Raw genomic sequence first — 22,918 nt, forward strand, 5'->3', positions numbered from 1 at the left:
ATATATTATGGCACATTATCTGACACTATTAGCTCGATCCAGGGGCGTCAATTGGGTATGGCAAGGTATGGCAGCCGCCACACCTTGGCTTCAAGGGAAAATGTAAATGTTTGTTTTTTAATTGAATTTTTATGGAATTACTCTGTCTATTTGAATTGATTATTCTATTATTTAATACATAAAATAACAAATGCAAATCAGAACAACATGATCGATTTCACTAGTTATTACACTGCAAAAACTCAAAATCTTAAGAATATTTGTCTTATTTCTAGTTAAAATGTCTAATTTTTAGTCAAAAAAAATCTCATTACATTTAAGACAAGACTCAAAAAACAACAATTTCCACGTGTTTCAAGTAGATTTTCACTTAAAACATTTTTTTTTGCTTGTAATGAGAAGATACATCTTGTCCCACTGGCAGATTTTTCTACTTATTTCAATTGAAAATTTACTTGAAACAGGTGAAAATTGTCAAATAAGTAATTTTTCTGGTAATGACTCTTGTTTTAAGTGTAATGAGACTAAAAATGAGACATTTTAACTAGAAATAAGACAAATATTCCTGGTAAGATTTTGAGTTTTTGCAGTGTGAGCGAGACTGCATTTGAAAAAGATAAGCTACATAGCAGACTTCTGTGATAAGTATTTGCTGGGCGTGTTGATTGATACCCTAGTTAAGTTCTGTGACTCGTAACCTTGCCATACCTTAGCTTCCACTGAATTGACGCCACTGGCTCGATCTCAAGAGATTCAGTTCGGTTCAACTACAGACCGACTAAGATGTATACATGGCTTTTAAAAATTAGATATCAATTGGATTAGGGCAACAATTCGACTTTGTTAGTGCATGTAAACGTACTGACTTTAAATCCGCAGATTGCTGTGCAATACACTTGTAAAAAAGAAATGATCAATGATAATCCATCTGTAAACTAAACCAGTAAGAAGAAATGTGGCTAACCATTGTCATTTTTACTTAATGTCCCATTAGAAATACTGTGAACATGAATAGACACCAGAGATTAGTAAAGTGTTGCTGAGCCTGGTTTATTGTTTCGAGTACAGATTTGTCAAAAATACAGAACCACTTGTTCCACTCAGAACAAGACTGAGAGCATGCAGTGTTCAATAAAACATTTTCATGGTATGTTAAAAATATTTTCAAAAGAAATACAGGCACTGAATACTTCTGAACATACAAGTTTGCACATAAGATTTTTTTTTTTTTTTTATCATAAACACAGGACAGTCATAGCTTACTTGTAGAGAGGATATGAAGGAATATTCATACTGATAAAACCCAGTAAGGAGTCTTTGTGGATGTAGCATCTCACATAGCAGTAAAATTAACTTGGTTCACTGACCAGGATGGAGAAAGAATAAGGGCAACACTTTTTCCCATTTTCTAGTAAAAAAGTTATACTTTAAAGAGCACAAACCGTTAATCCCAAGTATTGAGACTCTTGTGTTGCCACTCACTGTGCAATACTCAAATGATTGAGAATTAAAAGATAAAACCAATGTTAACTTGACTCAAACTGGCTACATAAAAGGGTATACATTAAACCTTCACAAAATTCAACTGGAATACCAGGTTTTTAACAGATAAATGTTTAGTTTACAAGCAGGTATATAAAAAAGGACTGAAAGGGGGAAGAAAAAAAAGCAGAGGCTAACCAACAATGTATGAAAAAAAAAAAAAAAAGATTTAACAAGTGGTGTGATTAAGAAATGAAAACAATCCAAATATTCACAGCCAACAAGCAAAAAGTCCTTGGAGTAAAAGCTTTACTGAAAACTACAAGTTATGTCAATTTTCTCTTCTGTTTTGCTTCTGGCTAGTCTTTAATCACCCTTAGTGAGGAGGTCTTCTATGTAGGCATCAAGTTCATCATCTGTGTTTATATCGATGTCCTAAGTGTGTAAAAAGAAAAGCATTAGTTTGCATTATTTCACACAAGTGGGTTTTAACAATCAGAAAGAGTGTGGTTTTTCCACATTCAGATCATTGTCAAGTCTTACCTCTTGTACTTTCTGCAGAAGTGCTACAATATTTGTTCGGAGTTTCTGTAGTTTCTCATCTGCCTCCTTCAGTTTGACCTCAGTGCTGGTGTTTTTCTCTTCCACGGCCCTAGCCCTGGCATCAGCTCTGTTCTGGTACGAATTGCACAGTGACTGGAGACCCGATTCATACGCCTGGAAATACTCTTTCTAAATGGAAAACAAACAAATAAAACACTTCAGAACATCATAACAAACAACTGAGTTTATGGCAAGTGCACATGTTCAAGTATTTCCAGAACATGTCCTTTTGGACATTTTCCTGGGGATAATTCTCCATTAATGTGACTGAAATAATTAAAAATGTTTCCTCTTATTTAGCTAAATCTTTCAGCAAAGGATCACTCATCTCACCAAAGGAAAGGCCATCAAATCTTCAGCTGTCATTCCATTAACATCATCCTTTGGAATTCGAAATGCAGGAGGGAAAAAATAACGCAGCATTGTTCTGGAGACACAAAAATCACAATGAATGCAGTAGCACTGCTTCAGCGAAGAATGATTCTGAAACTATCATGCAAATAGTATAGATTCATGGTGACCAGCTCACCTCAACATGGTGGTCAGGCTGTCAGTCACCTCTCGACTGGTTCCAGGTTGAGTAGTGTCTGGCTCCATGGGTGCCGGACCCCTCTCACTTTCCTGCTGGGTATCAGGCGTCTGAGAAATTGGGGATGGTGGCCGCATCAACCTAACGTCATCACTACCTTTAAACACCCTTAACAGGAACACACACATGGGGCATTCATTACATTCCTGCAATACTAAATGTAAAAAAGTGTGGTCTAGAGAGGAAACAAAAGCATCTTTATAAAGGACACAGATATCATTTTACTCATTTCAATTCCAAGAACATGCTCTGAATGCAGCAATGCACACCACAGCTTACCACCGGTCTTTGGGCGTAGATCGCGGTACGTAGTCAAACTTTACTTTCCAGCGAACATTCTGTTTATTTGCCTCCACGGCAACAACTTTTCCAGTGTACCACTCCTTATTGACACGTACTTCCACCAGCAGACCCTTATCTGTAAAAATAAACAAATATGAAATCCTCTTTGTATGACAAGTTAATATGTACAGTACATAACACTGAATCCTCTTACCTCTCTGAGCATTTTTATTATCAATCTCCAGTTCCTTCTGTGGAGTTTTCTCAGGTGCCACCTGGGAATAGAAGAGTTGTTATAACCACAGCAGTAGGGCTACTGTTTAACTGAGAAGATGGAGCCAAATTATATGCTACCATTTGAAAGGAGAGATTTATAAAGTTCCTCAAGGGTTCCAACTTATTGGGTAAGAAAGGCATGCTTGAGAAAGGGGTTGGAGATTATTAAAGAAGAGAATGTTAATTTGGTAATACACCCCTTTAAGCTATGATTGTTAGAATATGTAAGTAGAAGCAACCCAGCTTTATTTGAAGGTAGGTGGACCCTGTAAAGATACCTTTTCTTTAGCACTTGGCTTTTGCGTCGAATTGGATTTGACCACACTAACAGAGTTTGGTGTGATTGGTTGCAGCCGTGCAGGAGAAGATACCCGTTTCTTTTCTGGCTGAGAATGTGATTTAACCTGCAAGGTCAACATCAGAGGAGTTCTGTTTGCATGTTAAGATGGAGGTTGTATTTACAATTAAGTTTGCGAGATTATTAAGCAGTGCTTCTTGCAATTAGGTGCAGTTGCAAGGAGATAGAATAGAAAGAATAGAAAGTTTAAACACTTAGGATAATGCAACACAATAGCTGTTCCAACTACATTAAATGCTTTTCTTCTCAAAGTATTTCATTATTCCAAATACCAATTAAATCATGGAAGTGAATGTTATTAAAAAAAATTAAGTCAGCTGTTTGTTTACAGTAAAGCCACAATCCCATCATACTTACTATGTTATGTTATGTATCACTGGTATGAGTAAACAAGATTTTGGTATTTCAGGTGGTTTTAGCAATAGACAATACAAACTGTGTAATGGGATTTGATAAAATAACTTCTAGTAAATGCTCTGCAAACACGGTATGTTGAAATTGCACTGTCAATCTGTGTCTAGAGGGGAGTTTAAGGCTTGAAGCAAAACATAGAATAGGAATGTCATATTCCAGGTAGGAATCTGATAGAGGAAAAACAAAAAAGAAAATGGGGGAAAAAAACCCAACAGCTCTCCCATTGTAATTTCCTCCCCCCCCCCCCCCAGCAACTGAATTAATCCCGTCAGTTGTAATCACTGATACTTCTAAAATAAAATACATTAAAACAATATAGAATATATCTCAGTGATTGATATAATTTACCTTCTGTTGTTGAAGTGTTAAACAAATATACTTTTACAATTATGACTGTGCACCATTTCTTTTCACCCAATGTCAAGAGGGCTCTAGTATCATGAGTGAAATGCTTTGTTTTTACCTCGTCCAACTTGCCACGTTTGGGGATCAGAGACTTCTCTACCACTTTACCATGATTACTGGCAGATGTGGCCATTTTGGATTTCTTTGCCTGTGGCTCTTCTTCAGACTCATCTTCACTGTCTTTCTTCTCCTCCTCCTCCTCTTCCTCCTCCTCCTCCTCTTCCTCCTCGTCTTCTTCCTCCTCCTCCTCATCATCTTCTTCATCCCCACTGTCCTGCACAATTATTCTCTTACGCTTTCCAGTTGCTGCTGGTTTCACTGAGGATGCTTTGGTAGAGCTCTGTAAGGACACATTTATGATAATTTCATATCATTTTTGTTAAATACCTTCACCAGCAAGACCTCCTCAACACTTTAAAACTGTAACTTACTCGTGAGCTGCGGCTGTGTGGAGGTGTTTTGGCAGTAGTTTTTGGTGCAGGCTTTACTGCAGGTGGGGGAGGCTTTGCCGCAGCTCTGGACCTGGATGCTTCAACTTTAGGTGGTGCAGGAGGGGGCGCAGGTGCTCGGCTGGAACGCTGAGAAGCGGTACGTGTTGGGGGAGCACTCGGGGCATTTTTGAGGTGAGCTGGGAGTGGGGGGGACCGTGGGCGGGTTACAGACCTTTCAGAAGACCTAGTTCTCTGAATAAACAGAAGGATACAGAAAGCATACAACAAAAAAAATTTAAATGAATAAAAAGAGTAATGAAATGAGAAAAAAAAAATGAATGAAAAGCAAGACCACTAGTGGTAAAAGGAACCAAGATTTGCTTAACAAGCACGAATGACTTTGTTCTTTCTTTCTCTTCAAGTAAAATAAAAAAAAACAAGTAAAATCAATTAGAAATAAATCAGAACCAACTTTTGTTTTTCAATTTCTGTTAACCCCCAAAATATAAATATTAACATTTGTTTTACACTTTTTATATAATAAATTGTAATATAATATTATATTACAATAGCTTTGCTATTTTTAGTCATATTTCCAGTAAAATAATCAAATATTTATGCCAAAATTCAATAAGGCAAGCAGGCTACTACGAGTACCTGAGAGGAGCTTTCTGTTGGCTTCATGCTGACCTCCAAGGGTAGCTTTTTGATATCTGCTGAAGATTTAATTGTGCTGGTTTTCTAATGGAAAGAAATACAAATTCAGATTATGTCTTAATACACACAAAAGTTACAGAAAGAGATGCCAACAAATGAGTTAGAGACCTGCAAGGCATCTAGTTTCTCCTGCTGCTGTTTGATTTTCTCTGCTAGCTCCTTCTGTTTGTCTTCAGCTGTTACTTTGTCTTTCCTCAAAACGCCACATGGCAAATTCTGTTTCTGTTCCGGAGCATCGCACCTAAAAACATGAAAAATAACATAAGTAAATACAAACACTATGTTCCAAAAAACAATATAGAGCATGAAGTAAAAGACGTGGCATACAGAATATGTTACACAAACAATTCAGTTCATACTAATAATTTTTTATTTTTTTTTGTCTCTAGACATCTCTCAGAAAACCTTGTGTTTGTACCTGTCCTGGTGGCTGTCAGGGTTCATGAGACACACCCAACTATCTGGGTAGCGTTTATCCACTGCATCCATTTGGAAAGGCAGAGTTCTCCACTTCAAACATTTATCTAAAAGTGAAATACATAATCAATGAGCAAGTTACTGCAATACATTATTTAGTTTATAATTAGTTTAATATGACTGAATTTATGCATTAATGTGTAGCACACCACACTGAATGGTGAGTGGCATTTCCATTGCACGACGCCTCTTGTATCTCAATTCTGATGATGGCGGTGCAGACCAACTGGCTGACAGGTATCCAAACTCATCCCAGAACTTCACTATGCCTTTCTGGGCTGCATTAAAAAAAAGAAAGAATAAAAAAAATAAAAAAAAACACACAAGAAATTAATATAGAAAGTAGTAATTCAAAAGAAGGAAATGAGTTTCAACCAACAGTTCAGATGAGATGGACATTCATATGATTTTTCTATTTTGGCTATTCCAATTGAGAACAATTTTGATTAAAGTTTCTTGACACAAGAAAGACAGCTAACCTACTTTATCATATTCCCTGATACGTTTTCTTCTATTTGTCGTGAACAAATGTGGCTGACAAGCAGGAATCCTTCAATTCAGAAAAACTTACCAATGTTGGTGTCCTTCCAGTACTGAGCTAAATGCTCCCCCATGGATTTCAGTAAGTGTCGATACTCCTTTGCATCTGCAAAGTCTTGTTTGTTGTGAGTAGGCTCTAGAACCAAATATGGGACATCTACAACTCCAACCACGCCACCACACGCCCTTGAACAAAAAAAAAAACACATTATTGTAAATAGTTGCGTTTATGCTTTCTTTTTAAGCCTCTGTGCATTTTACTTACATGCCTCCCTCCAGCTGGGGCCCAGTCTTCTCATACATCTTGATGAGCCGAGAGCAATTGTACACAAACATCCCGTCCAAGTCTCTCTGTTCAATATTTACCCCAAATATAAAATTCAAGTCCTTGGGTTCTTTTAATGCTCTGAGGAATGAGAGGATTTTAGAAAAAAGAGAAAAAGAAACTCAAACATGATCCGTAAGTAAGTACATTTTAGTTGCAAACTTAAAAAAAAAAAAAAAAAAAGAAAAAGTTTCTTAAAATATTAGGACTGGCCAGTATAGAGGGAATGCGCATGACGTCACAGATGCGACTTCACAGCGGGTTACGCCCACTGAGTGGCACCGTAAACTTTCAGTTTGAGCACTCGAAAACATCTAAAGTGGGAAAGAGCTGTTGTGCGATAGACTGTACTCATAGATTTAGCAAGAAATCGGAGTTATCGTTTTACAGACTGCCGAAAAATAATCTTAAGAGACAAATGGATCGCTGCAATTCGCAGAAACAACTGGATTCCAGGCACCGAAATGTGGATTTGCGGTTCCCATTTTGTATCAGGTAATGTTGGATTCTTGGGTAGCTAACGTTAAACGGTCAAATCATAAAGTTCGGTTTCCTCATCACTTTAATTTCGCCGACAAATCCTGCCTTGAAGTAGGACCAAGCGTCAAGACTTTTGTACGCCTCCAAGCTTTGCTTCGTGTATTTCCCCGGCGTAGAAATTAAATACATATAAATATCAGAAAACTCGATTCGTGGCCAAATATTAATGTCCATGGACCACTGGTTCTTGGTAACTGTACGGGTCACTGTCAAGTCCAACTGCCTTTAATTTAAGCCGATAATCGACTGTTATCCCGTCTTCTCCACTAGTTGCAGCTGTTTTGCCACTCAGTGCGAGTAAGGGGGCGTGGTCCAGTGGGGAAGTGACATCAATGCATACCCTCTATACCGCCTTTTCAATTTGAGTCTGCTGATATAATCTTTAGCCATCGGCTCTCTGTCTAAAACCACCCCATTGTCTTCTGCTCCCATCCCTCACAACAGTCTTCTGTTCCGCTTTTCTTTTGTGTTTGTCAGAAACAACATGACCTCCAGACTTACTTACACAAATTTTGAGTCTGAAGCTCAATGTTGTTAACTTAGCAACTTTGTAACAATATCGTTTTAAAAAAACAATATAAAAAGGCATGTTGGCCCTTCCGTTAAAGAGTTGTCATTGTTGTGGAAAATTTTACTCTGACTATATCAAAGCAAAAAAAAAAAAAAAGGCTGGATTCTGACTAGGATTGAATCAGATTTAGTTCCATCGCATGCAAGAAGGTCACATCTGTACAGTAAGGCGATGACAGGAAAAAGATCAAAAAGACAATATGACATGAGTAATTCACATAATGAGATCGAGGTACAGAAAAGGTTCTGGAAAAGTCCAATGGGTAATAATATCTGTTTGATGCAGCCTTGTAGATGCAGAAACATCTGTTCTCTTCTGAGCCTAGATCCTGATTATGCACATTTCTCTGTCATGTCTTGAAGACCCATAAGTGAATCATATTTTATTTTAATTCCTTGCTCAGATCCTAACTGCCACACAGTGCCAAGCACTTGCTTTCACTGCCTTGCCTCGGCCCTCTTTAAACTTAAAATTTGTTCCAACTTCCATAAAATACAAATGAAATCCCTTCTTGAGCCAGAGAACTGTGCGTTACAAAAGGTGTGTGTTTGGTCCCCCCTCAGGCACTCCTTTACGGAAAGGTTATCCTATGCAGCATCAAACTGTGTGGGTATAAACAGTATAATAAATCTTGTTTGAGCAAATATTGATCGATATACCACCAAGCCTAACACTAAAGTCATCAATAGAAAGTTTTGTAGCTTAACATACTTCTGTTTGGCTTCAAGACTCCTTTTTCTCATGTCAGCTTCCCTTCGCAGCATCATGGCTGAATCCTGAACTTTTCGCAAAACAGCCTTGTGGGGGAGAAAAAAAAAAGAAGAAAAACAAATGATATTAAACATATGTCTAAATAATCCTAAAGGATTAATTTTGTAACGAATGGGTTTAGAGAGTTAATAATAATAATCATGATCAATCATCAATAATAATAATAATAACAACGACGATGGCAACTCCTTATGACTCCCTATTCTTTAAGTATTTAAAGAAGTCTATTTTAACAGACACTGATAGGCAATTAAAAACTCTATTTAAATCATGCACTTTGTCTTATTTTGCTGGCAAAAAGAGCCTGATATGTATAAACCCACTTCTTGAAATAAATAAAAACAAATGTCTGAATTATTTCCATGTGAAATCTTAGGTAAAAAAGCCTCTCGCCTTACCCGTGAATCTTTTGAGAGATCACTGCTTAATCTGGCCTCCAATGCTACACGTTTGCTCTCTGCCTCTTTCGCCTTCTCTTCCGCTGAAATAAGACAAGACCAAGTTAACTTAAAACTAAAGCAAAAAAGTTTAAATATATATGACTGACTCACCAATCTTTGCAAGGTGATCTGCCTTTTTCACTTCTTGTTCAGCACGTGTTTTGAAACGAGTTGATGTATATTTATATACCCTTTTCAAGAAGAATTAAAAAAAAAACAACAAAACATCAATACATTTCCAGTCACTAGAAAAACAAAGAAAAACAAAAAAAAACATTAGTGAGTACATTGTATTACCTTGGTTTGTAAAGACAGCAGGAGAGTCTCTTAGTCCTGACTTTATGTCCTTGGATAAAAATCCTCATGCGTGGGTCAATGTACAAAACAGCGGTATATGCCCTGAATGACCTCTTCTCTGGCTTACTGTGAATGATAAAGCCAAAACTCACAGCATTTATAATCAATAAAATGCGCTTTTCACCATATACTATGTTTTTTTTTGCTAAATAACTGTAGGTGCTTACATACTGGCATTCTGTAACATTTCCATAAAAGTGGGCCACCAATTTTCCTCCATTAGCCTTTACATACTGATCCAAGCTAGAAAAATCCCACCAACGTCCTTACATACACAAAACTGGCATTCCGGAACTGAAGTGCGACTCCACGTCATGTGCGTTAAACAAGACAGATTTATGCGCAAATCCGCAAGCGAGGTGTAGATGTGTGTGTGCAGTTTGAAGAAGACTCATACTCGTCTCTTGAGTGACCGCCGATGTGTGCAGCGCATTGATGTGTGGAGAAGTTGACTGGTGGTTTGAACAGTAACTAGACAGATGCAGGATGTACAGCATCAGTACAGTAAATAAAAATGGCGGCTCCTCAAGCTGGAAGCGTCCAGGTCTCCCTCGCCAGCTGCTGTTTCATTTGTGAGCAGGTTTTAACTACGAGCGCTGCTTGTCCCTGGAGCGAAGTGCAGCTCTGTACTTTAGACTGTGGTCGGTACACGTACATGATCAGAAATTTGTTAAAATTCTCACGCTTCTCACTCGGTTACGGAGTGGGTGAATGGCCCCTACATACATGACCAGATTCTCCTTTTTCACACCTTCTGTTCTACCTCGGGAGGAAGAAAAGAGAGGCGATTAGATTTTGCGCCTTACCAGCTCTGACAGACAGGCACAAGGGGGGAGTGTTCCTCAAAGAAATGCCAGTATGCAAGTGCCTTATAAAATCCTTTAGAAAATTACACAAAGTAATGACTGAACTTACACTCCCTCAACAAGTGTCCCAGCCATCAGTATATCCTGGTGATCCGTGTCTACATCAAGCTCTGGCTCTCCATTGTCCATCAGCTTTAGATTATAGACGATCACAAGTGTGCCTTTGAATACAATTCGACATAAAAGTTCAAAAAAAGATAATACATTTAATACACCAAACGTGAAAATCAAAGAATTTACTGAACTGTTGGACATACCAAAGATGAATATTTCAAAACAAAAGGTTCCTATTCTTACCACTGCTGCCCTCTATTTTGTTGAACTGCTCCATCAGCTGCTGTTCATTTTTGAAAGGTGAGTATTTGAAGATTAGCTCAGTCTCAATTGCATACTTCTCCGGATCAAAAGTCAGTGGCTCTCTAGTCTTCAGATCCCAGGAGGGAAGAGGTACAATCACCTGAAATGACAGAATCAAATAGTTTGAACACAATGCCAAGTGTTCCCTTCCACATGATCTGGATGACGCTCAGGATCAACTCCAATACTGGATGTTCCCATTTCTACATATACACATTTATTTTTTCTTTCCTGAAGAACAAACAATTAATGTCAAACTACAATGGCCACAACAAATATGATCGGCCTGGAGTTAGCATTTTATTTCTCCATTTCAGGCCAATGTGACAAGACAGGTACCTGGATATAAATCAGTCATTCTACAGTAACAAACACAATATTCATATTATCACACGTTTGTACACTAATGAAAATATGGTAATAATGATCACATGCATTTGTGCAAAAATGTCACACATAAGCAGAAACGGATCATTTTCAACTTAATATATTGCTAAATAACTGTTTTGTCCACTTGGCTCTGCAGCATATAAATTATTATATACGGACAGAAAACATTAATATAATAATCTCCAGTTAATCATTTAATCTAATCATTCAAAACAACCTTATTTGGCGTTTAAACATTCTATAAAATAATAAATACTAACCTCATCAAGTCCCTCCTCTTCATGAAAAGTCCTTGATAGGAAAAGGCAAGTCAGTGTGGTATCCTTTTTTGTGAACAAGATGAAGTCTTTCCCGATTCGCATTGAGCCACTGTGAAAGCATTAAAACAACAGGTGAAATAGATTAAATGCAAGGAACTGTTTGAAATACAGAGTATTAACTCAAAAATCTCATTTAATCACACAAATTTGTTTAAAAGACTTACGATTTTAATCCATTGCCGTATTGGCCAATCTGGGTGGACTCAGGAGACCGTTTGTTTGACTTTCCAAACTGAATCACATGGGTTGCCTCACCTAGTGAAAGAAAGACATTTCTCACAAACTACAACTCACTGGGCATTTACATAATTAGGTTCATAAAGAGTATTTTTTTTTTTTTTACATTTTATTTTAAATACCTTAAACCATGCCCAAATAAAGCAAATAATTTGAATATACACACACATTACCTACTATTATTATTACCCATCACTACTAACACTAAGATCAGCCATAATATTTATGCTTTGTTCAAAGAGATTATCAGTTTGCTTTGTTACTGCAGTTCATTTGAGTTTGAAATGTGTTGCGTCTTCTGTGGACATGGCCCCATCATCTCAGATCAACAATTTTAACTTTCTTATCCCTTTCAAACCTATTTTTATTACAGGTGATGGCATTCTGTGAACCAGAAAGAAGTTTTACATTGTCTCCCAAGTTAATAAGTCACACTTACTGGGATCCATCCCAATACCATCATCCAAAAAACAGAGCATAAAACCACCACGCAGCTCTGGTCTTTTTTCTGTCAAAAGAAAGACAAGGACAAAAGAAAGATGATGATCACATCAGTGTATGTTTCTATGTTTGAAAGGTAGAATTCCAATTATACATACCAGTGTAGATGTCGATTCTTGTGGCATTGGCATCCCTGTGGAGAAACAACAAAGACAAAAAAAACATCCACATCAAACTTTCTAATTTCAAGATAGATCTTGGTGCAATGCAGATTAACAAACCTCATTGTCAATGAAAAAAAAGGTTATTTTATTAATATTATCATGAGTACCTTGAATTGTCCACAAGCTCTGCCAAGGCTCCAAATAAGAACTCATGAGTTGTCCTGAAAACAGAAAAATATTTCTTTATATATAAAAAAAAAACTGGCAGATTCAGTAAAAATATATTTGAATTTGATAATATAACAGCTTGTTAATTAGCTCTTTAATTTGTATTTCTTAAATCTTGGTGTAAGAACAGTATTCAGTGGTAGTCCGACAGTATATCAGTTTCTTTTTGTTAATTTTCAATTTCTCTCCGAAAACCTGTTAAATGATCAATTCACTTCTGGTCAACTTCTATTGCTTTTGTATGAGGATCAAATAACTACTTGTCAGATTATCATCTGCTACATCACAAACCAAATTTTAGGGCATATTAAAGAATGTTCCTAAAAAGACATTAGTTTTATCTCACTCTATAGTATTGATTATATTGCTAAATAAATAAATACATTTTAAAAGGAGGTTTTGTTCACTCAATTCATGGGTCATTTAACTGTCAGAAATAGAAAGAATAAAAACAAACATTTAAATTTACTGAATGTCAGTGTTTAAATAATCAATGATCTTTTTCTTAAAAAAAATAAATACAAATTAGGAGCTTAATTTCTCTTTAATGTACCAACTTATCACTAGAGCATTTATAAATACTGTTCACAAGCCTTTAACATCCAACATATATGGCATATTTGCAAAAAGAAAAATTGGTCAGATGATTTTATTCTCATCATAGCAGAGCAACAATATAAGAAACCCCTACTTTTTGTCTAAGAAAGTTGTGTGACATTTCTCAAATATGTGGTGTGAGTCAATCTTTTCACTTTCAAAGTTAATACCAATTCTCCCAATTCCTCCACTATCAGTACATTTTCCATTGCGAGTTGAAAAAGTTAGCAACAAAAACAAACAAACAAACAAATTAAATTACGGTATTTGATAGTTTCAGGTACATGATAAAAATGGATATAAACAAGCCAGTAAAAAAGGAAGACAAGGGCCCTGAGTTGCATTCAACCCCAGTCATGTAACAGAAAAACAACAGTCCTCCAAAGGGGCCAGGTCAGGAGGACACTATTAAGCAACTGGAAGACATGCCACATGCTTTTTCCAAAACCTTAGTTCAAACTGCACATGTTAATATCATCACAAGGCATCTCACTATAAAAACTATGTAATTTGTTGCATGTTTTCCATTTTTTCTTTCTCATGGCAAGTTTCATTTAAAGAATGCATAGTACAGCACAGGGAATAATCAGTAAGAGAGCAGATTAACAGAGCAGAAAACTCAAAAGGAGTATGGCAATACAGGTTCAAGGTTGCGGATAAGGACTTCTCTAGACTAAATTTCATACATTTCTTTCTATACTTTGATTACAGATGAGAACTAGACACAGTAACTTGTATTAAAAAAAAATTTAAAAAGAAGAAAATTTGATATCGATTTCAGGAATCCAGTTTATGCACTAAAACTTTCCCAGAAAAATTTCTGAAATGATTGCCAGGTAAGAGATCTGTTATATCTGTGCTTATTATTATCGTTAGATTGAAAAAAAACTTAAGTTTGGAGACAAACAATTATCACAAACAAAAACAGTCAAAATAAACATCCTTAAGTTTTAAAGTGATCATCACAGAGCAAGCAATTATCATGCTCAAGTATTTAACTGGGTCTAAAAATTTGAAGAGAATCATCTAGTGAAACTTTCTTGTCTGGTTAACAAGGAAACATTTCAACATCAGATTCTCAGCATTTAATTCAAGATGAACATTTAAGAATGTATTTATTTTTTGCGGGAAATTGATAAAATCCTTCAGTAAAGTTTTGATGAACTGTTAAGTTTGATGATTTTAGGTTAAAGTGATGATTTTTCATAAAAGAAGCTATTTATACTATAAAGCAACATTTACAGCTAGCCATCTATTTTGAAAAGCAGAATTAAACACTAGTGATGTTCGGTAACCGAAATTGTTCGGCAGAAAAAAGCAAAAAAAACCACTTTCGGTGTTCGGTGGAATAAGTGGGGAAAAAAACGAACAATTAATAACGGCATGTTTAGATGACGCAATCAAACAGCGAACAGCGTGGAGTGAGGGACGTGCGGTGTTAAATGCAGCATGTCAGATCATTACTTGGATGTGGGGAAAAAGCAGAGGGAACGAGAAATGATCCAGGCTGAGTTGGATTTGGGAAAGCCGCTTTTATTTATTTATTTTATTTATTTTTGTTTTCACATATAAAAAACATTTGTAACACAATATAAAAGTAGAAAGAAATGTGAAGGAGAAAGCCTAAAAACCCTCCAGGGGCTTGAGAAGTGGCTTTCTCCATTTACATACATCCAGAGCATTGGAAAGCAGATACAATTTATAACAATGAGCTTGGTGATGGAAACGGTCACGGGACGCACAGCGCAGGAGATCAGGGAGAGAGCGCAGAGAAAAGGGCACGTACTACCGATGCGGTGCACGAACCCTCACTGTCTGATAAGTTTGACGAGATCCTCCAAGAAAATGACCCAGATTTCTACAATTATTATACAAGGCTTCAAATTGTTGAGATCAGCCCCGTCCCACCGCAACCCGATTAATTGGATTTGAACGGGAGAAAATGAAAAACGGATTATGAGAAAAAATACAATAAGTACAGTAAGACAAATTGTGACTGGCGGGTATTTCACTGCACATTTATTTGATTCATGCAATGGTGAAAAAAATTGGCAAAATAAATGAAAAACTGCGAAGAACCATCGTTCGGTATTATTCGGTATTCGGCCAAGTGTTTATTATTATTTTCGGTTTCGGCCACAAATTTTCTGTTTCCTTTTGTGGTTGTGCATTGATAAGTGATAAAGAATGTGAAGGCTGATGAGTTACATGCCATACAGTTTTACAGAAGTTTGTTTTTTCCCTTTGTGGTTCAGGCATTTCAACCTTTGTAGCAGAGGAACTTAAAGCACTGCGTTTATATGGAAGAAAAATATATTTGACCAAAAAAAGGTAAAAATCTGTAGGACTGCACTTCAGCAAGTATAAATAATTTCAGTTAGACACTTGTGATAAACTTGATCCTGGACCTGTGTTGGTTGTTCTGAAGCTCCCTGCAGACACATACTAGGTGTATTTTCACTAGCAGTAGTTCAGGGTTAACCTGCCAGACAGGAACCTGTACTAACTCATTCATGCTCGAACCAGAAGACAGACCCTTTCTTCCGTCTCCTCCATCCATGCAAGTTATTTGATTAATTAATTTGCGGATCCGTTGCATGACACAGCAAACGGAGCAATACCACCGGAAACCGAGGGGGGCAGCGTTGAGCAGTATAGCTAACATGCGACCAGCAAAAAGAACAAACCAAAGACGACGACAACAACAACAACCACCACCACAACTATAAAGGAGGAGCTTGAGGCTGTGAGTGTGCACAACTACAGCAGACATCACCTCGCCCGGGCACAGGGACAAAGCCATTTAGGAGCCAGCCCAAAGATTGCGAAAGACAAATGTGCCCGGACAAATGTGTAAATCCACACAACAAAGAAATGAGCAAAAGGAGTGGTGATGCGGCCCTGCAGACCCATCAGTTGCATCGCCGTTCCTTCGTTATTTTACAATCTATATTGTTTTGTTTAATATAGTTGTATTTATTTGTTTGGCTAATATTTTTCTGCTTTGTTGTGCAATGTTAATAAAAATATTTATACAAACCATATGCACCTTTTCATTACTTGCAAGACTCTAGAAGTAAAATATCTGACACAAGAGGAACTCACGAAAACACCTCCTTGCAAAAAATAATCCCATATGGAACAATACAGCAAAACTTTCTTGGTAAGTCAACTGAAAGGACAAAAGTCCCTAATTACTTGATTTCAAGGATTTCAGCACTGTGAATCGGGGATAACCAAGACATTTGATGTTCCTGAACTTAATTTTATTATACCAAAATATATATATTTTTTTTTTAAATACGCGACAATAATTAAAATCGCTTTGGAAAAATCAGTGGTCAATGAATATGTACTGCATATTGAACTCTGAACTCACCACTGCCCACTAAAGGCCAGCAGCATACAAGGATATGAAAAAGAAGAATAGAGTAAAAGAATAAAGAGAAGAAGAAACATGTAAACAAAAGATGCTACTTGCCTTTTGTTTGCTTTTTCAAACATGGAGCATGGTCAAAGCGATTGAGATTAAGGGTGCTTTAACACGTGTGGCCCATTTGTTTTGTTCCGATTCAGGGGCTAAAATCGATAGTTGTTTTGTTTCTCGTTTGTGGGGTTTGTGTTCACAAGGCAAACGTCTGTACCGGTTCAAAGCTGATAAATTCCATGCGCGAACCAGCTGCTCTCTGATTGGTCAAATGAATGCGGAAGGAGTTTCCTCGTCCGCACCCCGGGATAAACAACACGCCCCTTTCAGCGCAGCGCAGACTGCCGCCGGCTTTAGGCTGATTTATGGTTCCGCGTTACACTAACGCAGAGCCTACGGCCTAGGGTACGGCGTAGGCTCTGCGTCGATTTAACGCGGAACCATAAATCAGGCTTTACCCATTCATTTATGTGCGCTCGGCGCAGAGCGAGCTGAGCGGCGGGCGAGAGGCCGCCTGCCGCAGGGTTTGCGCTGCGCAAACCTTGCCCGAATTGAACATTTTTTAATTTCACCGTGCCGCGCTGAGACGACATCTCGGCACGTCCAATAGGAGGAAGCTGGTGGAGGCTGCGCCGACTCCTCTCCTTGCGCCGTGGTCGCACATACACAATGAATGGAGTTGAATCGGTTGCTGTGTCGATTATGTTCTCACCACAAATTAAAAAAATTAACCGCTTCAGGTCTCGAATGGAATCGAGTCCACCTCTCCGAGGTGATCTCGGCTCGCTTGCTTTGTGCCATTTCCGAGCGCGATTGCTGTGTTCATATATACCAAATGTTCCGATCTTTAGGGGGAAACGCTCCCTGTTTCGGAACAACTGCTTCAAACGGGACAGGTGTGAAAGCACCCTTAAAGAAACCCCCCCCCCCCCCCCCCCAGACCTCTACATTGGCGTATTACCAACAACACTTGAACCTACTTGATGGTCAATCTACCGTTTTTTTCCTTGTACGGTCCGACTTCAACAAATGTACTCATAGCAAAATGCCTCTAGTCCAAATGGTTAAAATGGCCGGGGGTCACATGATTTATGTTCACATAAGAGTGCTGAACGTAATTTAGAAAAATCCTGATTAGTAGATCCCCCCACCAGGAGGTCCCTGTTGGCCAACCTGAGTACCTCTCCAACTACAGGGACATTTTTCACCTTGTCAAGGTTCCTGAAAGCCACTTTTGCAGGGACGAACCTGGTAATGGAGACACGCAACAACGATCCGGCCCCGGAAAATCTATTCAGATCTCCCGCTAGTGGAAACCCGCCTACTGTGAGCCACTTTAAGTCAGAGCAACCATACATGTCAGTATCACGAAAATGAAAATCATGAAATGCAAACATGGTTCTCTTCAGAAACAATATGCAATAGCAATTGTGTTAGCCTAGCCCAAGAACAATTTCCATGTTAATCTCCAGATTTAAAACCCCCCCCCACAGCAATAGGATGTTTTTCATTTGGCTTGATCTAATTCCCAGGCGACCATTACAGGTTACACTGTTAAATAAATACATTGATTAAAAGAAAATTCAAATTATAGTTTTGTTTACCATTTTTCAAGCGCACCTGGGTCAAATGGTCAGAAAAACAAAACAAAAAACCTTTAATATTTTCAGAGCTTCCTGGACAGCGGTAAAACATTGGTGCATTAAGTGTACCCCGGGTGAAGTGGAAGACATGCATGAAGTTACAACTAGTTTCATAGCACTAAATGCCTATCAGGGGTACTAATCTACGCAAACAAAGTTCTATATAACATCAATCTTCATTCATTCAAGTTGATTCCATACAACACTAGTATATTTTACACATCCACAGAGATCTGAACATGTCAAACTGATATGGGAATATCAATTTTTTTTACAATTACCTCCAAGGGGACATTTGCACTTTCTCATCACTGAAGATATGTACGAAAGAAGCCACCAGCCTGAATGTAATTGTTTTCTTCTTTTATAAGATTAAAGCAAAAAAAATATTTTGACTGAAACATTTTTTTCAGGCCAGTTCATATTCCCCCGCCATTTATGCGCTGCACCACACTTTAAGAATGGCCCCTTTTCTGCCGTGTCGTCGCTTCCCAAAGGTTTCAAGTAAAAAAGTTAAATGCTGTATTAGCCCTTCTGTTTTTTTAATCACCATTTGATTCGATCCGATATTGATGTGGGTTAGTGTTATCAAAAATGTTTTTTGAGCCGTTGCCTGAATTATATGACTGTAAAATAACTAGTGAAATAATAATTTCACAATAATTATTGTGAAATGACTAAAAAATAACTCAAATGGGTCTTTCAATATCCATTTAAAGTGCAAAAAAGAAGGAAATTGCAACAGCTCATGCAGTAAACAAACCATTATTTTAGCTTGTCTAATTTATTCTGTCACCAGACACAGCTTGCCATGAAGCATCAGGCATTTTTCAGGTATGTCATGACAAACCGTGTGTCCAATAACAGAAGAAACTAAACAAGCTATAGTAAATATAGATATGAACTTCATTGAACTTATATAACGTTTTGAAATTTAAGCTGAACACTGGTTGTGCACGGTTGGGGGTGTGTATGAGTTTGTCCGTGTGTAACGTGTCTGGCGATTCAATGATCTGCAAGTTTTGCCAGCACACAGTTGACTGGACACAAAAAAATACGTGCGAAAAAAGATCATTTACTTTAACGGCGACGTCTGTAGTAGGTGGAATCATAATTTTGTATTACAGTATGAGGCTCTCCTGGCGTGGTCTGAGCGAGGTCCGTTTCTTAACGCAGCTGGTTGTCTGTGTGAGCTGAGATTAACGCATATGGCAGCTTAAACACCAGCTCAGACAGCAAGTCATTTCCAGCATTAACAGTCCTGCTCAGCCCGCTGCCTGTACGGAGTAACCCGTGGTTCTGTATTTTCTGCGCTGGTTTCTCAAGCGGCCGCATCGACATGTTTGTTTTGTTCACAAGGGCAGCGGGGGCGGGCGGGGCAGAGAAGCGTGCAGTGTCCCCGGCTTTTAGTGACCCCTCTTGCAGCATTTTCTCAAAAGAAAATTTAATTTAGTTAGAGTTTTAACATGTTAACGCTACCGCTGCTCTTCGATGCCGTGTTCATTGTATGATAGTTTTACCCCACGCGCATGTGTGAATTAAATGACGTGACTACTGGCCCCCCAGTCTCTGACAAGTCAGTCTTCCCTGAGGGACGGGGGCGAACCCGCCCTCCTCTGTTTCTGATTGGCTAATACCAAGGCTAAGGCTAGATTTATTAGTTTACAACAGCGTCAGTTTAATGCCTAACATGATTTCATTGGATAGTCTAAACTGTACCACAAGAATACACACGTGCAAATGTTTTTTGTTCTTTCTTTTTTTTTCCTTCATTTTCCAACTGACGGAAATCCGTCTAGAGACGGAGAACTTCAATCCCTGTATAACTTCATGAATCCCCATGCATTGGACATCTCATGCATGAAAAAGGCTTACATGCATTCCATCTTATGCATCTTTTCTTGTTCTAACAACCCAAATTCTGTTGACTGGCATCCTAAAACCCAGTTTTAAGAGGGCTACATGAAAGGAAAATTTGACACTGAATTTAGTTTGTAGCAGTCACAAGGAAGTCTAATCTGCATTTGTGTAAAGTAGAGGAAATGTACTTCAAAGAATGAAACAGATGACATATGCTAGAAATGTACTGCAGTTAGGGCAATTAAACTAAATTTGTTTTAATAGGTGCAATTAAAAAATGTTTAATTGCGATTTCAAATTTGGCTTCCTATGATCACAAACAATAATCAAAATCAAGAAGAAAAGATAATCAATTATTTTGCCAAATTAGCAGTCTTCTCTTCTGAATCCCATGCAATTCGGAAACAAACTTCATTTAGACATGGGTGAGCGAGTCCCAAGCAATATTGAGATCATGCTGGTGTTTCTGGCCAAAAATATTCAAGGAATAGTTTGGATAGTTCTAACTTTATTTGTCCTGTTGACTTGGATACATTTGATGCAGTCTGAGATTTTATTTAGTCTATAGTGGAAGTCATAATGACGTTAGTTACGGTGGAAATATGATAAGTCAGCAGAGCCACTTTCAACTAAAGGACAGGATATACTTCTTTGGGTCGAGACAGGTTAATCAAGATTAAATCAAATCATCCATCCAAAGAACCACTAAGACTAGATGACGAGAAATAGTTTGTGTTCAGATGTAGCTTTTAATCACAATCTTGACAATTATTGTTTTTAGTGTTGCAAAACCAGCTAATATAATATAATGGTTTGCATCTGGGGTTTGCTGGCCGCTCGCTGTGCAAGGTGTTCATGCTACTTGGCATTACGGGGGCTGCAAAAAGGAGAGCCATCAAGTCCACCATGGAGGCAGCAGAGAGAGCCTCGAGATGGCTTTGGATCAGGAGGAGCGATCTGTGGGCCAATGCTACTGGGACACAAGTCAGGGCTTGATCAACCCCAGCTGGGTCACCTGAAGGAGGGGGTATGATTGTTGAAAGACCCGAAACCCCCGATCTCAGGCACATCACTGATCAGAATCAGCTTTATTGGCCAGGTTCGAACATTGTCCAACAAGGAATTTGACTCCGGTAGTTTCGCTCTCTATGGTATTAAAGGTGAACAATAAACAAATGAACAATAGACAAATGTGGAATTTCTATGTACAAAGATTATAAACATTTTAAGGTGCAGCGGTTTGAGGTAGTGAGAATAAGTATGACCTATTTACAATTTCTACAGACAAGAATTGTGCAAAAAATACAAGATAAAAATTTAAATTGTACAAAAGAAATACAAAGTGAGAGGTGTAACAGAGTGAGATGATGTGTCCCAGTGCATCATAGGATGTATCTTTTAATCTGAGTCTAGTCGCTACTTGTAATTCAAAAATAATACGATTTCTCAATTGAGTGTTGTATGAAACTCTTAAAACAGATATGAATAAGAGGAAAGGTGGTACTTACGAATTTGTGTGCAGGTACTCAAAGGTAAGCTGTGCCCTGCTCAAGTTGCTGTAGGCGGAGTATGCCATGTCAGAGAACTTCCTTGTTTCCTTTTGACCACCTACTTATCTTCTTCCTGGTCAAACTAGCTGTAGTGCAAAACTTTTGTCCTGAAAAGGAAGTTTAGAAAAATAATAAATAGATAACACTATCACCAGTCAAGTTGATACTTCACTGACATTCTGCATATGAACTTACATTAGACAAAGTGGATGTTTTACAAATGTCAAGAGCCTTATCAAGCCTTCTCACCAGACAGGTAAAGGTGCCGCCAGCGCGCCCACGTGGGAGGCCTGCGGGACGAAAACAAGGTGTTGTTGGAGAACAGTCTGTGGGCAGGACTGAGGAAACACCAACCTAGAGGCTCTTATGCCAAAGTCATTCATAAGTCCAACTGGGTTCCAATTAAGCAATGCTTAATTAAGTATACTTTCACACGAATGATTCAAACATGTGATGCGTTACGTAACAAACGTTACAAGTGTTTAAGGTGCAGCTAACGTCGGTAGCTAACGACGGTTAGCGTCTGTGTATCTCGCCACACCGCCGAGGCTCAGCTTACCAAACACAACATTTTCGCCGACTTTGCAACATGTTGGCACGTCGTTACGACTCTATACTGTCGCTGAGCTCGTATAATAACCGTACCACGTTGGGATGAATCGTTTGTAACCTTACGTTTTCTGTTCTTTACCATGAAACAATCCGACAGGCCGCGCAGAAAGCTCTCCCCAACATCGATGGTTGGTTTCCTCTGCTCTCCGTAAATCCCGCCCTGCTTTCCTGCAGAGAGCCAATCAGAAGACAGGATTACAAACTCTCAACGATGATTGGACGAAATCCCTTGTGACGTCGACAGGTTTTTACACACGTGGTCCATCGGCCACAGTGCATCGCCATGTACGACTTATAATAAATACAGTATATTGTATGTGTATATTTAAACACAAATATAAACAAATTATTTTTAAAAGATACAGGGAGGAGGGGGCTTGAGGGGGTTTTGGTTACTTTTGGGGTTGGGCTCTGCCGTTATGAGTTGTTTGTTTTTTTTATTTGATTTTCTTATTTGGTATATTGTTGAGAATGATGTATTAATTTATAAATGGGTATATTTATATCAGTGTACAGGACTGTCTCAGAAAATTAGAATATTGTGATAAAGTCCTTTATTTTCTGTAATGCAAAAATGTCATACATTCTGGATTCATTACAAATCAATTGAAATATTGCAAGCCTTTTATTATTTTGATATTGCTGATC

At 38.1% G+C, this 22,918-nt stretch overlaps 1 protein-coding gene across 4 annotated transcripts; it reads right to left on the reverse strand.

Annotated features, from left to right (window-relative positions):
• Positions 1-1,039: 1,039 nt before the first annotated feature.
• On the reverse strand, positions 1,040-22,429 carry morc2 (MORC family CW-type zinc finger 2). 4 transcript variants are annotated; one of them, XM_061729102.1, is made up of 29 exons: positions 22,334-22,429; positions 21,854-21,948; positions 21,617-21,765; positions 12,521-12,574; positions 12,348-12,382; positions 12,188-12,256; positions 11,676-11,766; positions 11,452-11,560; positions 10,742-10,901; positions 10,494-10,605; positions 9,519-9,644; positions 9,333-9,412; positions 9,180-9,262; positions 8,722-8,807; positions 6,840-6,980; positions 6,606-6,760; positions 6,184-6,312; positions 5,976-6,081; positions 5,666-5,798; positions 5,498-5,581; positions 4,841-5,092; positions 4,468-4,749; positions 3,511-3,636; positions 3,171-3,231; positions 2,954-3,092; positions 2,615-2,782; positions 2,419-2,512; positions 2,026-2,214; positions 1,040-1,917 (listed from the first exon to the last, which is right to left on the reverse strand). In XM_061729102.1, the coding sequence occupies exons 3-29, from the start codon at positions 21,682-21,684 to the stop codon at positions 1,849-1,851; spliced, it is 3,201 nt and encodes a 1,066-aa protein (XP_061585086.1). In that variant the 5' UTR covers positions 21,685-21,765; positions 21,854-21,948; positions 22,334-22,429; the 3' UTR covers positions 1,040-1,848. The 4 variants fall into 4 exon arrangements, with proteins under 4 accessions (XP_061585086.1, XP_061585088.1, XP_061585087.1 ...); XM_061729104.1 differs by having other exon boundaries at positions 21,908-21,948; positions 22,334-22,413; XM_061729103.1 differs by lacking the exon at positions 22,334-22,429 and adding an exon at positions 22,218-22,296.
• Positions 22,430-22,918: the final 489 nt, after the last annotated feature.

Source organism: Cololabis saira, chromosome 9 (genome assembly GCF_033807715.1).
Source record: "Cololabis saira isolate AMF1-May2022 chromosome 9, fColSai1.1, whole genome shotgun sequence".
NCBI classification, from domain to species: Eukaryota; Metazoa; Chordata; class Actinopteri; order Beloniformes; family Belonidae; genus Cololabis; species Cololabis saira.

What these genes read in the sequence shown, in the direction of transcription:
- morc2 (XM_061729102.1), bottom strand. Translation starts at nt 21,684, where the DNA reads ATGGCATACTCCGCCTACAGCAACTTGAGCAGGGCACAGCTTACCTTT. An exon ending in TGCTGTCTTTACAAACCAAG is followed by an intron (nt 9,413 to 9,518) that starts GTAATACAATGT and finishes CTTCTTGAAAAG; the next exon opens with GGTATATAAATATACATCAA. An exon ending in CACACAGCCGCAGCTCACGA is followed by an intron (nt 4,750 to 4,840) that starts GTAAGTTACAGT and finishes GTGTCCTTACAG; the next exon opens with AGCTCTACCAAAGCATCCTC.